The following is a 15,242-nucleotide window of genomic DNA, read 5'->3' as shown; positions in this document are numbered from 1 at the left end:
AGCACCATTTGCACCACAGTGTCCCCATCACAAAAACAGATGAATGGAAAATGTAATTGAATTGGAGAGAACATTGACCCTTCCCCACCTACACCAGCCAACTATTAACCCTCAGTGTTAATTAGGATAGCCTTCTAGGGGGGGGGTTGTATGCTTAAACTATCAACAGACCCGTGGCTTTGCTGAGTATTTAGCTTATCACCATTCACCCGGAGGTGGAATACCGTTGACAAAAAATATGAACATCATTGCAAATAATGCCAGCGGACTGAACCCTGAGAAACACCTTGTCCAACTTTTTTGAGGTAATTGTGCACTTGTTGGCCTGGTAACTGCCGAAGACAGGTAGAGTGGAAGATTTACACTATCTTAACTGACAACTTTGTTGCATGTGCTGTTATCATTTGATAGACAGTCTGTGCATAGTCAGTTCAGCATATATATATCTTCTGTAGAGGACTACAAATACATGAAAATTAACTAGGCAAGTCAGTTAAGAACAAATTCTTATTTACAATGACGGCCTACTCTGGCCAAACCCGGGCGACGCTGGGACAATTGTGTGCCGCCATATGGGACTCCCAATCACGGCCTGATGTGATACAGCCTGGATTCAAACCAGGTACTATAGTGACACCTCTTGCACTGAGATGCAGTGCCTTAGACCGCTGTGAGCATAAATACAGCAGTTCTCCACTTGATCCCCCATCCAAGCACTAACCATGTCAGGCAGCCCGGAATGTGCCAGCAGTGTTAATTTCGTCAACAAAAATAGACTAAAATAAATAAATATTACAACTATTTTTCAGTGGCGATTGACAAGACTCTAACTGACTTAATAGACACAGAAAAAAACTACAACTAAAAAACATTTTTTTATTTCAGTTGGACTAAAACGAAATGACAAAATTATCTCTGTGCAATATATCTATGTAGGCCGAATTAGGAATTTACGTGGACAGATAATTGTTATAGGTGAATATATTATTATTACATATGTTTGTCATATTTATGCTGTTGGGAAGATAATATGATATCATGCAGAAAAATGTGTTGGTCGGACAAGGCTATGCATGTCTGTGGACATGGAAGTCAATGATTGTGTCTGCAATAGGTTAATTAAGTGATAATGCCCGAGAAGCCAGTGTTTGGAGGATATGTTGGCACGGGTGTTTTTCGGCCCGAGACAAAGTCCAATATATACAAAATAAAAAAAGAGTTCCAAAAATGAATAGTATGTGTCAGGTGGGCCTTCGACTGCCCCCAATAATCATTCTTTCCTCCACTCAATCACTTACTATCCTCTCCCAAAAATGGATGAGAACGGAAGGGAGCTACTGTACCACCGGCAATGAAGATGGCCCAACTCAAGCATGACGCCATGTTGAAAATGGGGACAACTGGGTCGAAAGCTGAATGGCAGCTTGGTTACCCCAGGGGCCTGAGAGCCAGCACCTTAGCTCAGCTAACACGTTAGCTTTAGCTAACATACGCTGCTGAACCATTCAAATGACTGAGAACAGGAGACAGACTTGCGAACCTAGCCTAGCCAAGGCCTAATGGGAATGTCTTGGTGGGTGGTGCAGCGAATCGAAGCTAATGCACTCACTAATGTGACAAAGTGTGGCGGGACGTACAGCGGAAAAGGCTTTTTTTTTTATCAGGAGGGAGGGATAGAGGGAGGGAAGTGGAGGAGAAGAGATTGATGAAAAGTGACAGAGGCAAGGAGGTCCAAAAATTGGTGGATCAGAGCTGGAGGACAAATTGGGAAGGTGAGAAAGAAAGGAAATGGAGAAAGAGAGAGAGGAGGGAGAGCGAGATGATATGCAATGCTACAGTACATTGCTCTGAACTATTCAAACGTTGTATAAAGCCACACACTTTGACACCACGTCATTTGGCTTCCGACTTGCCTTGTCCTTCAACAGGTCACTACAGTTACAGTATTCTGCTGTGCAGTTCAGTTTAGAATATCAACATAGAAGCACTATCATCTTCTCCCTAACCAAGGCATACATCCCCCATAACATAACATCTGAGCTTACTCCACTGTCCATGGTGAAAACCTCATCCAACTCCCATTACGATATGGTGAGTCAGTGAGTGAGTGGTCGGGATGAGAATCTCTACTTTTTCATCCCGCAAGGGTCGTGTGGGCGCCAAGCCAATTCCTATTGGCTAACAGCCAGATAGGACTGCAGCAGCCAAGCTTTCAGTGCCAATACTCCTCCGCTCCCTCATTCCATGAGGTGAGACAGAGTCAGAGACAGAGATTTCATCTTTGATTAGGGTTGAGGCCTCTCTCACGGTCTTAATTTCCCTCACTCTCTCTTTCACTTTCTTTCTCTCTGGTTCAATGTTATGCCATACTGAATCGGAATTAAACTAGCGGCTTGTACAAAACACGCTTCTACTCCTTCAAAACACTCAATAACAAAAAACACACACAGCCTTTTCAAAAACACAACTACTCTCATCTCAATATCCAGAATGGGTCTTTTGATACAAGCTAAAAATGACTGATTGCCTTTTTTGTGTGCTTTCCTTTGCTTTATTGTCAGTTTAAACCGTCAAATGCGGCCATTGTTGTTTGGTTTCTTTTATCTTTTCCTGGAAGTAAATCAGTGTTTTTCAGTCCCAATAACAATGTGCAAATTGGTTGATTCATTATTTGGTTGTGTGGAGATATGAGCACTTTGAGGAGGAACGCGATGTCGTTCAAATGCTTTCGGAATAGAATTGGCTGAGAAAAGAACGCATTTCAAAAGCACAGAGTGCCAAAATGGATTTTACCATGCTAATAAGTGTCATTTCCCTATGAAATTGTTCCAAAACACAGCGCACAGTTGGAGACTTCGAAGCAGCGCATATTTTTTTTTTTGCTCAAATGATTTACATTTACAGTAAACGATAATGCGGCTTATTCGTCCGTGAAGTTAATCGATTTGGTCAAATGTTGTTCTGATAATGCCTGTACCACATAGTTCATGGTACTGACATGCTCTCTATTGACGTTGCATCTCCTAAGCGTTAACAACACTCCAGTATTCAATAGTAGAACACAACATTGGAAAACGCAACTAAAGACACACTTCTTGGATTTTCAGGGAAAGGACACACACTATGAACGCATGATTCCATAATTGTTTGAGGGAAACATGCATGGATAGAAACTAGTTCATACACACACCCCTCCAGTGCATGCATACCCCGCCACACACACCTCCCACGTCCCCGACCCGCACACTTTTGCGTACCTTCTTGGCGGCTTGGATGCAATCCATGTACTCCTTGGCCACGGTGGAGCAGTGGAGAGTCTGCTGCTGGTTCTCTCTGTAGCAGTGTAATACCTGGGCCTGCAGCTCAGGACAGATAGACACCGCAGGTCTGGGCCTGCATGGAAAGACACAGCGACAGGGAGGGAGTGTAAGTGCCCTGTGTGGCTCAGTTGGGAAAAGTGTGGCACTAGCAATGGAAGGGTTTTGCGTTTGATTCCTGCTGAGGTCCCATACACCCAGCATACAAACCATTAGGAACACCTTCCTAATATTGAGTTGCACCCCCTGCTGCCCTGAGAACAGCCTCAATTCGTCGGGGCGTGGACTCTTACAAGTTGACGCCAATGCTTCCCACAGTTGTGTCAAGTTGGCTGGATGTCCTTTGTGTGGTGGACCATTCTTGATACACACAGGATACTGTTGCGTGTGTAAAACCCAGCAGCGCTGCAGTTCTTGACACATTCAAACCGGTGCGCCTGGCACCTACAACCAGACCCCGTTCAAAGGCACTTGAATCTTTTGTCTTGCCCATTGACCCTCTGAATGGCACACATACACAATCCATTCCTCAATTGGCTCAAGGCTTAAAAATCCTTCTTTAACTCGTCTCCTCCCCTCCATCTACACTGATTGAAGTGGATTTAACAAGTGACATCAATAAGGGATCATAGCTTTCACCTGGATTCACCCGGTCAGTCTATGTCATGGAAAGAGCAGGTGTTCCTAATGTTTTGTACACTCAGAGGCATTCTGTAAGTTGCTCTGGATAAAAGTGTCCGAGTGGTATTATCATGATGACACACATACACACACACACAGGGGGAAAAGGCATACTGTCGCTACCTCGTTTCCCAACCAAGATGCAAGAATAAAGCAAACTGGACATGTGACAGATACTGTCCGTAGCAACTCTTGGAGGACAATGGAAGATAAGAAGAAAAAAAAGTTCTCGCTGCATGAGTCGATCCAAATGCCTTTCGGTGTGTACCGTAGCCGTCATCAAATGACATTGACATTCCAACTATCTGCATTGTCCCGACACACAGAATACGGCGGTGCCAAAAGGCAAAGCAGCACGACTACGGTGGAGATGTGTTTTAGAGGGCAGTTGCCACATTTGGAACTCTATATGACATTTAGGAAAGGCTTTCGAGGCACAATGCATACAAACTGAAGAAAATGCTCAAATGGGGGGAAAGCAGCTTATAGCTAGCTGTACGTCAGCCTCACTCTACACACACACACACACTTACCCACGCTTAAACACACAATTACACACACAAAAGGTGTGGTAATCCTACATGAGGGTAATCCTTGAGCGCTCTGTTGCTCATGGTAATTCACCTGCTGTTGTGACAGAGCCCGCACTAGTAGTACGCCAAGGTGAGGATAGAGATACACGTGGTCTCTCACTCACGTGGAATATATACATCAACGAAAAATGTACAGTAAACATTACACTTACGAAAGAATAAAGACACTTCAAATGTCATATTATGTATATATACAGTGTTGTAATGCTGTGCAAAAGGGAAAAGAAACAAACATAAATATAGGTTTCATTTACAATGGTGTTTGTTCTTCACTGGCTGCTGTGATGGCACAATGGGGTATTTCACCCAATAGATAGGGGAGTTTCTTTGTGGGTGTGTGTAATCTAAGGTAAGTATGTATCTCTAATATAGTCATACATTTGGCAGGAGGTTAGGAAGTGCAGCTCAGTTTCCACCTCATTTTGTGGGCAGTGTGCACATAGCGTGTCTTCTCTTGAGCCAGGTCTGCCTTCGGCGGCCTTTCTCAATAGCAAGTCTATACATAGTCAAAGATTTCCTTAAATTTTGGGTCAGTCACAGTAGTCAGGTATTCTGCCAGCGTGTACTCTACGTTTAGGTCCAAAGAGCATTCTAGTTTGCTCTGTTTTTTCAGTAAATTCTTTCCAATGTGTCAAGAAATTATCTTTTTCTTTTCTCATGATTTGGTTGGGTCTAATTGTGTTGCTGTCCTGGGGCTCTGTGGGGTGTGTTTGTGAACAGAGCCCCAGTACATTGTTTTCACTGAGGAAATGTAAGAGTCTGCTCTTAATGATAAGGCAGAGGATTTTCCAAAGGTTGCTGTTGACGCATATTCCACGGTAGTTTTTGGGGTCAAATTTGGCTCCACTTTTGTGGATTGGGGTGATCAGTCCTTGGTTGCAAATATTGGGGAATATGCACGAGCTGAGGATGATGTTAAAAGAGTTTAAGTATAGCCAATTGGAATTTGTGGTCTGTATATTTTAGCATTTCATTTTGGATACCATCAACTCCACCGGCATTTTTGTGTTGTAGGGTAGGTATTTTGTCCTGTAGTTCATTCAATGTAATTGGAGAATCCAGTGGGTTCTGGTAGTCTTTAATAGTTGATTCTAAGATTTCTATTTGATCATGTATATGTTTTTGCTGTTTGTTCTTTGTTATAGGGCCAAAAAGAATGGTGAAGTGGTTTATCCATACATCTCCGTTTTAGATAGATAACTCTTCGTGTTTGTTTAGAGTTCTCAATTTTCCCAGAAGCGGTTATAATTACATTGAGCTTATTTCTGACGTGCTGTTCCTTCTTTTTCCCGTAGTGTATTTCTGTATTGTTTTAATGATTCACCGTAGTGAAGCCGTAGGCTCAGGTTTTCTGGGTCTCTATGTTTTTGGTTGGATAGTTTTCAATTTCTTTCTTAGGTTTTTGCATTCTTCATCAAACCATTTGTCATTGTTGTTAATTTTCTTAAGGTTGTCTGCTTGGAATGTTTAGATTTGATAGGGAGGCTGAGAGGTCAAATATACTGTTTAGGTTTTCTACTGTCAAGTTTACACCTTCACTATTACAGTGAAACATTTTGTCCAGGAAATTGTCTAGAATGGGTTGAATTTGTTATTGCCTAATTGTTTTTTGGTAGAGTTCCACACTACTTTCCTTCCATCTATAACAACTCTTAATATTATTCCGCTCCTTTGGCTTTGATGCCTCATGACTGAGCAAAGCTCTGTTCAAGTAGAGTGTGATTCTGCTGTGATAGGGGTGTCAGTGTGAACACTATCATAAGAGACTCTGGGTTGAGGTCAGTGATAAAGTAGTCTACAGTACTACTGCCAAGAGATGAGCTATACGTGTACCTACCATAGGAGTACCCTCAAAGCCTACCATTGACTATGTACATACCCAGCGTCCGACAGAGCTGCAGGAGTTGTGACCCGTTTTTTTGTTGGTTATGTTGTCGTAGTTGTGTCTAGGGGGGAAAATGGGGGAGGGAATGATGTCACCTCCATGTAGGTGTTTGTCTCCCTGTGTGCTGAGGGTGTCAGCTTCTTGTCCAGTTCTGGCGTTTAGGTCGCCACAGACTAGTACATGTCCCTGGGCCTGGAAATTGCTGATCTCCCCCTCTAGGATGGAGAAGCTGTCATCGTTAAAGTATGGGGATTCTAGTGGGGGGATATAGGTAGCACACGTGAGGATATTTCTCTGTTGAGATCATTTCCTTATTAATTTCTAGTCAAATGTAAAATGTTACTGTTTTGACTAATTTAATAGAGTGGGTTAGGTCTGCTCTATACCCCCCCCCCCCCCGAGTCTCTTCCCTGTTTAACCCCTGGCAGTTTGGTGGATGGGACTACCAGCTCTCTGTAACCAAGACGTCAACCAATGGGTCCGTCTCCTTTATACCATGTTTCTTGTAGGATGACAATGTCTGTACTTCCAATTTCTGTGATGAAGTCTGGGTTCCTGCTCTTTAGGCAAAAGGCAGATGACCTTGTATATTCCAGGATGAGTAAATAGTAAAATAGTAAAAGCCTTGTGTTCCATCGTGTCTAATGTTGTTTTTGTGTGGTTAAAGGCCCGGACCATCACACTAGGTGTAAGCAGAGCATGTTGAGCATCTGATACACATACCTCTTAGGTCGCAGGATGCGGCTTGGCCGGGGGTAATAGTGGGGGTTGGGCCTGTTGCTCTGCTCACGGCCTGGGCACATGTCCTGCTGTCATGTTGAGGTCCTTGCCGCAGAGGCGGAGGGGCGGGCAGAAGGGGCATAGGTCTGATATGGGGGTGTGGCCAGGGTTTGCTTGGCGTGGTCTTAGCTGGTTTGGGTGTGGCTGGTGATGCTGTGGTCTGGGTGTAGGTCCTTCAGGAGGGAGTCTTGCAGGTCTGAGAGGGTGTCTCGCTGGTCTGGTACGTTGCTCTGTTGCTCCTGCGTGAGGTGCTGGGGCTACGGTTGAGGGTGACGTCCTTCGGGGTCCTGGCAAAAGTTGGGATTGCTGCCTTGTAGAGGTGGACCTGGTCGTAAAGGCTGTTCAAGTCCAGGGTGGAGTGGTAAACATTAGGTTTTGAGGCCCAGTCTCGTGAAATGCTTGCATTCACCCGCTGTATGGTGGCAGGGTGGAAGTCTTTTTGTGGTAGCAGGCTGGAGATAACCACTTGTGCGTTGGGGAAAGTGGGAGAAGCATTTTCAAATCACTACCTTGAGTGCTGTGGCCACCCTTTCCTGCTGGGCCCTCAGGTCATTTGTGCCTGTGTGAATTATGATGTGGCTGGGGGACCCTTGTCTGTCCTCTGACAACAGCTCCAGGGCATGTCTATTGTTTGAGCACCAGAGCTTAGCCACTTTGTGTTTGGGAAAGTGTCTCTCTCTCTCTCCCTCTCGCTCCACATTTGAAAGAGGAAATGACACACTTTCGAAGCCTTTAAAAAGACCTTGAATACACAAAAATGGTCATTTCCTGTTGTGCAGGACAATTCTCTGTGACAACAGTCATCAAATTAAGATAGTACACATTTGCTGTATTTCACAGTCATATTTACCTGGTGTCGACTTAAAATGTACATAATTGAGGTAAATAATTTAATATCAGAAAGTAAAACGTCAGTATCTTGGTAAATACCAGGCGAATGCCACCCGAAACAGATCTATATGAACATTTTCATTATTCCATATGTGCTGCAGGCTTGTTCATAGCGTGTCTAATTGAATGAGTGAGCCAACCAACCAGTGTTCTATTTGACGAGGAGACGCATGACTTCATCTGACATGACTGCATATTCTGGGGAATTCTGACCGGTTGACATGCACACACTCACACACGTCCCCACAAACGCTGCCCTCCCGCCTCCCTAACACTGCAATTACAGAACTATGCATCTTTCACATATAAATGAGCTTGGAAGTCCCTGACCACACTGACAGATAGACGGTATGTGTGTGTGTGTGTGTGGTGGAGGATAGCAAGACAGGATTGAATAAAATCACTGAGAATATTCTTGAACAGAGAAGTGAAAACATCCAGAAAGGGAGAAAGAGAGGGAGCGGGGGGGAAAAAAGACAAAGAGAGACAGGGATGATGTATGGAACGATGATAAATAAACCTCAAAGCTCACCCGTGAACAAACGGTAACCCTGGCAACCATTCAGCAGACTCTCTTTTTTTTTTACTCTCCGCACCCCAGGACACCATGTGACACACGTCCATACCGAAGACACCTGGTGTGAATATTAGCCATGACGCCTTTTGACATGCACCAACAGTCAATCGGTGTAACGAGCTGGGAGTAGTCCCATGACAAGGTGTTATCGAGGTCATGATTCAGACATTATTATTGATAGACTGCACCAGCTAATGGAGTTTAGATTAGAGAGCTGGTTTGTCTCCTCTGAAATAGCCCCTGGCATTATTGCTGACTACACACATGTTGATTCATGACCATATGAATCATACAGTATATGCTCATATAATACTCATATATCACTTGAGAGTTGTTTATGGCTAGCAGCTTCAACTGAGGCACACACACAATGTGTTGGATTTGTGCAGGGTTGAATTGCTTTCACTCAGTGCAAACAGGCAATATATTACTGTTTATGGCAACATTGAAAGTGCCATTTGATTGTATTTGGCCATCTATAAAAACAAGTATATAGTCACATTACATACAGTGCATTTGGAAAGTATTCAGACCTCTGGGCTTTTCCACATTTTGTTTCATTACAGCCTTATTCTAAAATTGATTTTAAAAAATTATCCTCATCAATCTACACCGAATACCCCATAATGACAAAGAAAAAACAATTTTATATACATTTTTGCAAATGTATATAAAGTAAAAAAACACTGAAATATCACATTTACATAACAATTCAGACCCTTTACTCAGTACTTTGTTGAAGCACCTTTGGCAGCAATTACAGCATCGTGTCTTCTTGGGTATGAAGCTACAAGCTTGGCACACCTGTATTTGGGGAGTTTCTCCCATTCTTCTCTGCAGATCCTCTCAAGCGCTGTCAGGTTGGATGGGGAGCGTTGCTGCGCAGCTATTTTCAGGTCTCTCCATTGATGTTCGATCGGGTTCAAGTCCGGGCTCTGACTGGACCACTCAAGGACATTCAGAGACTTGTCCCGAAGCCACTCCTGCAATTTCTTGGCTGTGTGATTAGGGCCGTTGTCCTGTTGGAAGGTGAACTTTGTCCCAGTCTGTGGTCCTGAGCACTCCAGAGCAGGTTTTCATCAAGGATGTCTCTGTACTTTGCTCCGTTCATCTTTCCCTCGATCCTGACTGGTCTCCCAGTCCCTTCTGCTGAAAAACATACGGACAGCAGGATGCTGCCTCCGCCATGCTTCACTGTAGGAATGCTGCCAGGTTTCCTCCAGATGTGATGCTTGGCATTCAGGCCAAAGAGTTCAATCTTGGTTTCATCAGACCAGAAAATCTTGATACTCATGGTCTGAGAGTCTTTAGGTGCCTTTTGTCAAACTCCAAGCAAGCTGTCATGTATGTGTCTTTTACTGAGGAATGGTTTCCGTCTGGCCACTTTACCATAAAGGCCTGATTGGTGGAGTGCTGCAGAGATGGTTGTCCTTCTGGAAGGTTCTCCCATCTCCACAGAGGAACTCTAGAGCTCTGTCAAAGTGACCATTGGGTTCTTCTCCCCCGATTGCTCAGTTTGTCCAGCCAGCTCTAGGAAGAGTCTTGGTGGTTCCAAACTTCTTCAATTTAAGAATGATGGAGGCCACAGTGGTCTTGGGGACCTTCAATGCTGCAGAATGTTTTAGTGCCCTTCCCCAGATATGTGCCTCGACACAATCGTTTCTCGGAGCTCTACGGACAATACATTCGACCTCATGGCACTGTGGACCCTCACACCACAAGTGTGGGCCTTTCCAAATCATGTCCAATCAATTTAATTTACCACAGGTGAACTCCAATCAAGTTGTAGAAACACGTTGCCTACACAGACCCAAATCAAACCAATCACTCTATATCTCCGGTTTTGCACAGCTACAGGTGGCGGCCATTTTGTTCCAGTCACCCCTCAGGATAAGGTCAAAATGTAGCTACAGGCTAGCACCACAGAGATAAGAAACTCTTGGTTTTTCTTTAGAATTCACTGCATTGGCTGCAAAGGACAGCTTTATAACAGGACGGTCGTGTTAATAAAAGGAATCTGAAGCAGAAAATTGCCTTTTCTAATCTGCTGCAACTGCCTTGTTTGAGTGAAATTAAAGGTGAGGTCTTATTAGAAAAACATTAGCCGTGCCACTTTGTTAGCCACGTTTTTGAGGGAAAAACACATTCCAATTGCTCCTGCCCGTCATGGTTTGCATCTGTAAGCATATCGCGGCGAGAGAATTACGCTCTAATCATTAAAGCTTCCCATTATTTTCAGCCTCTTCTTCTCAGAATCGGGGGTTTATGAAGAAAGCATGACTCGCGAGCCGTTGCCGAGACTATGTGGGGAACAAAGTAATATAAAGAAAGGGAAGAAAGTAATAAGGAGGGAGGGGATGAGAATGGTGTAGCATTTATTATTCTCTGCGCATGAGAGGAGAGAGCAAAGTTATTAATGTGTGCTGTCATGGATTTAAGGTCTTCAAAAACAGCACAGTGAATTTTTTGAAGAGTAAGTAGAGCCCAATTCGCAGTGGCCTAGACTACAGCTTTGGAGCCTAGGGGTCGTGGCTAAGTTGACATCTAAACAGTTGTGCGTGAGCGCATTGCGTTCTAGATCTTTCCCGACGCACTCTCTCGCCACGTGTCTCTCTTCGTTTGAATTGCTCTTCCTCTCTCTTTTGTGGTCTTTTTTTTATTGCTTCTCCTCTTTCTGTCATCTGGCATGCTCCCCGTCCCTCTCTCCCTCTTTATTAGCTGTAGGCTTGGTAAGTGACATTATCTGGTGTCAATTTCTGCTACTCTTGATCATCCTCTTCCTCATCTGCTGAAACCTTAGTGGATGGAGTTACTTTGTGTGACGAGGGGTCAACGGTGCTAAAACCATTTAGGACTGGCTCAGGACCCATTACAGCTACGAGGTCATGGGACGACTTTTAGCGAGTTTAACGAATCCTCTTACACAACATTTCACCCCAAGGAAGTGAATATGATGTACTACAGGTTAAGACTCGTTCCACATGGGCATCTGGAGACGAGGAGCGAATTTGTGTCAGTATCTTTGCAAGGGACATTACCAGGACCGGGCTTTCTGGGATTTTTACTTTGGGTCAGCCCTGAATCTTCTGCACTGTTGCGATGGTGTAAAAAATATATATCAAAAATTGTCAACTGAATGCGCCGCTTAGTTCATAGAGCCGTGGTTCGGTGAAAAGTCTACCAACTGTTAGAATACATGTAAAACAATTGCCGTGTGGTCAACTATATGGTCATTTCAGCACCATGTTGACTGGGACAGCGCCATTGATACAAGCATAGGAACTCGTCTAAATAAATCAATCAATGTCCCATTTTAGTTTTCACTTCTACTCTGTCCGGACGTTTGGTTACAATTAGGCTGGGAAATGTTAGCGAAGTCGAGGTGAGTGCTCATCATCATCAGTTTAGCAATTTAAAGCGATGCAAATCTTATCTACACACACAATTATGCCCATATAGCCATACGTGATGTTTCCCTAAACTTTCCAAAACTTCTCTGATGCATTTCAGTCACTTAGCCTACTGATGCCAATACACCTCTCCCATAGGCTATTCAAGTCATTTGAAAAGAAACTGTGCTACAATGGTTAAAAAGGTCATAAGCGCTACATAGTTTCTACAACAATATAGCTGAAACCATTATTCTCTTGTGTTTGTAGGCTACTTGCTGATAGATTATCTAACCTCATATGGGGTTACTGACCACACCCCATTGAATTAATAATAAGTAGTGTTGATTATTTGGCCTTGGGGAGAGCACAGTGCATGGAAGAAAATTGTCTCGGGACGGGGTACTGGAAGTGATGTAGATACATTGAAATACATTTGCAAAATTAAATAATTACTCCTGTCTGTACAGAAATAAATGAAATCGTTAAAAAACGACTACATCAGAGAGCATTATCGAGCCACAGAGGATCAATAGCTTCTTTCAAAAAAAATTGCGGTGGATTGTGTTTTAGCACATCACAGGCCCACAGCCGGGCAGGCCGCACGTCAACTATCACACCGCTGATTGTTGAGTTGTTGCTGTCAAATGTGGCTCTGATGAGGCTCCTGCTCTATGCTGTCAACTACGGCTGATGTTAAACCATGTTCCCACAGTCTTAGTTTCTATCACACAGTGCCATTTTGAAAACCGTATCACGAGCTGGTATTGGGATCACACCAGCACACTATCAAATGACTTACGACCGCAATTTTACTTCAACTTAATCAACCAAAGAAATGTTTGAAAACTCATCAAATGTAGTGACGTGTCATTTGAAATACAAACAGCAAAAAAAAAATGCCTAAATCAACTACGAGCAATTTGACAAACCACGGCAGGGACATGCCAAGTGAAATGAGTAGGCTCAAACGAGGCCCCATTTTGAAATGGCAAATAATTCAACACTTACTAATTGCACACATATTAAATTACTGGCCAATCCTCTAGGGAGGATTCTATTCCAGGAACTGAAATGGCTCATTGGAGATAAATATATTGGAAATAAATATATTTAGAAAAATGTTATATTTAACACAGCAGGAAAATATAAATGGAGAAAAAGATTACCATCTTCCTAGGCTATTACCTCACATAGAAATGTGTCGCTGAGGAGAGATGTCATTTGCGGGAGGACTAAGTTCGGGAGGAGTAGGTGAATGTGGGTGGCAAGATGGGTGAGGGGCTGAGACATAGGTTTTGGAAATGGAACTTATAAAAGGAAAGATTAAGACTTAAAAAGCCTGAAGAAATCACAGAGGAGAGAAGTAAGCCGAAGGAATTATGCAGCTTTCGGCAGATTTGTGGGAATCAGCACTCCTAGCCAGAAACGAAAAGCATTCTGGTTATTCCGATTCCCTCTCACTTTTCAAGGAAAATAATGACTGGTGCTGCAGACTGGTAGGATCTAGATACTGACAGTGCCAGCGTGGTGGCAATCACGGGCAGAATAAAAATGTCCTGTTTTTTTAACAGGTGGCGGTTTCTGAAAAGCACTGTCCAAAGCAGGACTGTTCCTACAAATCCCCATCACTCTCCCTTTTCTAAGTAAATATTTCAGCCATTCTTCACTTTACATTCGGAAATTAAAAATGGCCGTCAAACAATGAATTGTCCACCAATGGTCTTGAACAAAGTAGATCAGAAGTAGCCTTAAAATTATTATTATTTTTTTTTAAATGGGTGGCAAAATTTCACCTATGGATGACATGCGTATACGTTGCTATGGTAATACATTATGAACAGCAGGAATTAGCCCACTTAGCATTCTCTAAACGTCACTAGTACCGCTCCATTCAGTCAGTTCTCAAAATAAGTTACTTACTTGATATGGGCCTCGGCCTTGTCGGCTGCCTCGTTGTACTGCTCAGATGTCTGCTGGTAGTAGTCGAGATTCTGGGACAACACACACACAAAAAAAGAGATGACAGAGTAGTTGAGTTACACCAATTATCCGGTAACATCTGTACAAGTACCTTTCGTGGGTTACGACTGTTCTATTGATTTGCGAGCGCTGACAAGCCCGCTAAACACATCTTAAATGTCAAACTCATTAAAAAAAAAAACGGGGAAACTTTCGACCGAACAGTGTCACTAACAAATCTGATCATTGATGTTCTGGTGGAATCTCCGTAAAGTTTGAATTAATGTGTGCAGAGGTGGCATTTAAACAGCAATTACGTCATAAAGAGAGACTTGTACTAGGCCATCTACTCTATTCTGCTCTAATCAGTGACCATAATGTCAGGTTTACCGCGGTCCTGTAAAAAACGCGGAGCGACGTGAAGAACTTGCTTCGATTGACAGCCGAACTGGGTTTCGTCATAACTCCGAGTCCCAACCTTTTCACCATCGAGGTGAACGTTCAGTGTAGTTGTGTAACGTACTGCGCATGCCAGTACAATAAAATAAGTGCACCACTCAAGCCTCCATTCATTCATTTTTTTCTCTCTCTCTTCTCTCACACAAGACACACGCTCACCACACGCACCCCATAGACTTCCACTTCATTGTTCCATGCAGTAATCACTATTTAAACCCAATAACCATGGCCCCGACTCCCTCGCCATTTTCCTTAATTATCCCTGATATTCCCAATGGGTAGAGAGATAGGGAAGAGGATAATTGAAGTTAGTAAGCGGGAAAAGAGATGGGATCAAACATGAACCTCCTCTACAATCCCACCCACCTATTCCCACAGTCATTTTCACATTATTCCACACACTCTTAATAATGGATTGGATTTATATGGAGCTTTTATGGGGGGGGGGGGGGCCTCATCTTATCCTCTTCTTATCCACTACCAATGGATGGGTTACTCTGATCCCTATTCCTTATAGTCAGGATAACGTGTCGTCTAGAAAGTAATCCCTCCTAATACCAGTCGCTAGGATCTAAAAAATGTCTCTCTCTCGCTCCCCCCCCTCCATCTCGCTCTCCTTCCCATATGACAGAGTTGAACCTCAAGATCTCCAAGACGAGATTCTCTCAAAATACATTTGCCCAAGTTAAGAAAGTCCTTCTATACCAT

The 15,242-nt window shown here is 43.4% G+C and overlaps 1 protein-coding gene across 2 annotated transcripts in view; it reads right to left on the bottom strand.

The window, feature by feature from the left end:
* The window catches only part of LOC129841523 (MICOS complex subunit mic25a-like), a 58,976-nt gene that overhangs the window by 13,695 nt on the left and 30,039 nt on the right, over window positions 1–15,242 (bottom strand). For both annotated transcript variants that reach the window (XM_055909831.1, XM_055909838.1), the window contains 2 exons: window positions 14,037–14,107; window positions 3,258–3,393 (listed from right to left, as the gene is read on the bottom strand). In XM_055909831.1, the coding sequence (XP_055765806.1) occupies window positions 3,258–3,393; window positions 14,037–14,107 (207 nt within the window). The remainder of the gene's footprint in view (window positions 1–3,257; window positions 3,394–14,036; window positions 14,108–15,242) is intronic.

Source organism: Salvelinus fontinalis, chromosome 3 (genome assembly GCF_029448725.1).
Source record: "Salvelinus fontinalis isolate EN_2023a chromosome 3, ASM2944872v1, whole genome shotgun sequence".
NCBI lineage: Eukaryota > Metazoa > Chordata > Actinopteri > Salmoniformes > Salmonidae > Salvelinus > Salvelinus fontinalis.
This window is presented reverse-complemented; position numbering and strand designations above follow the sequence as displayed.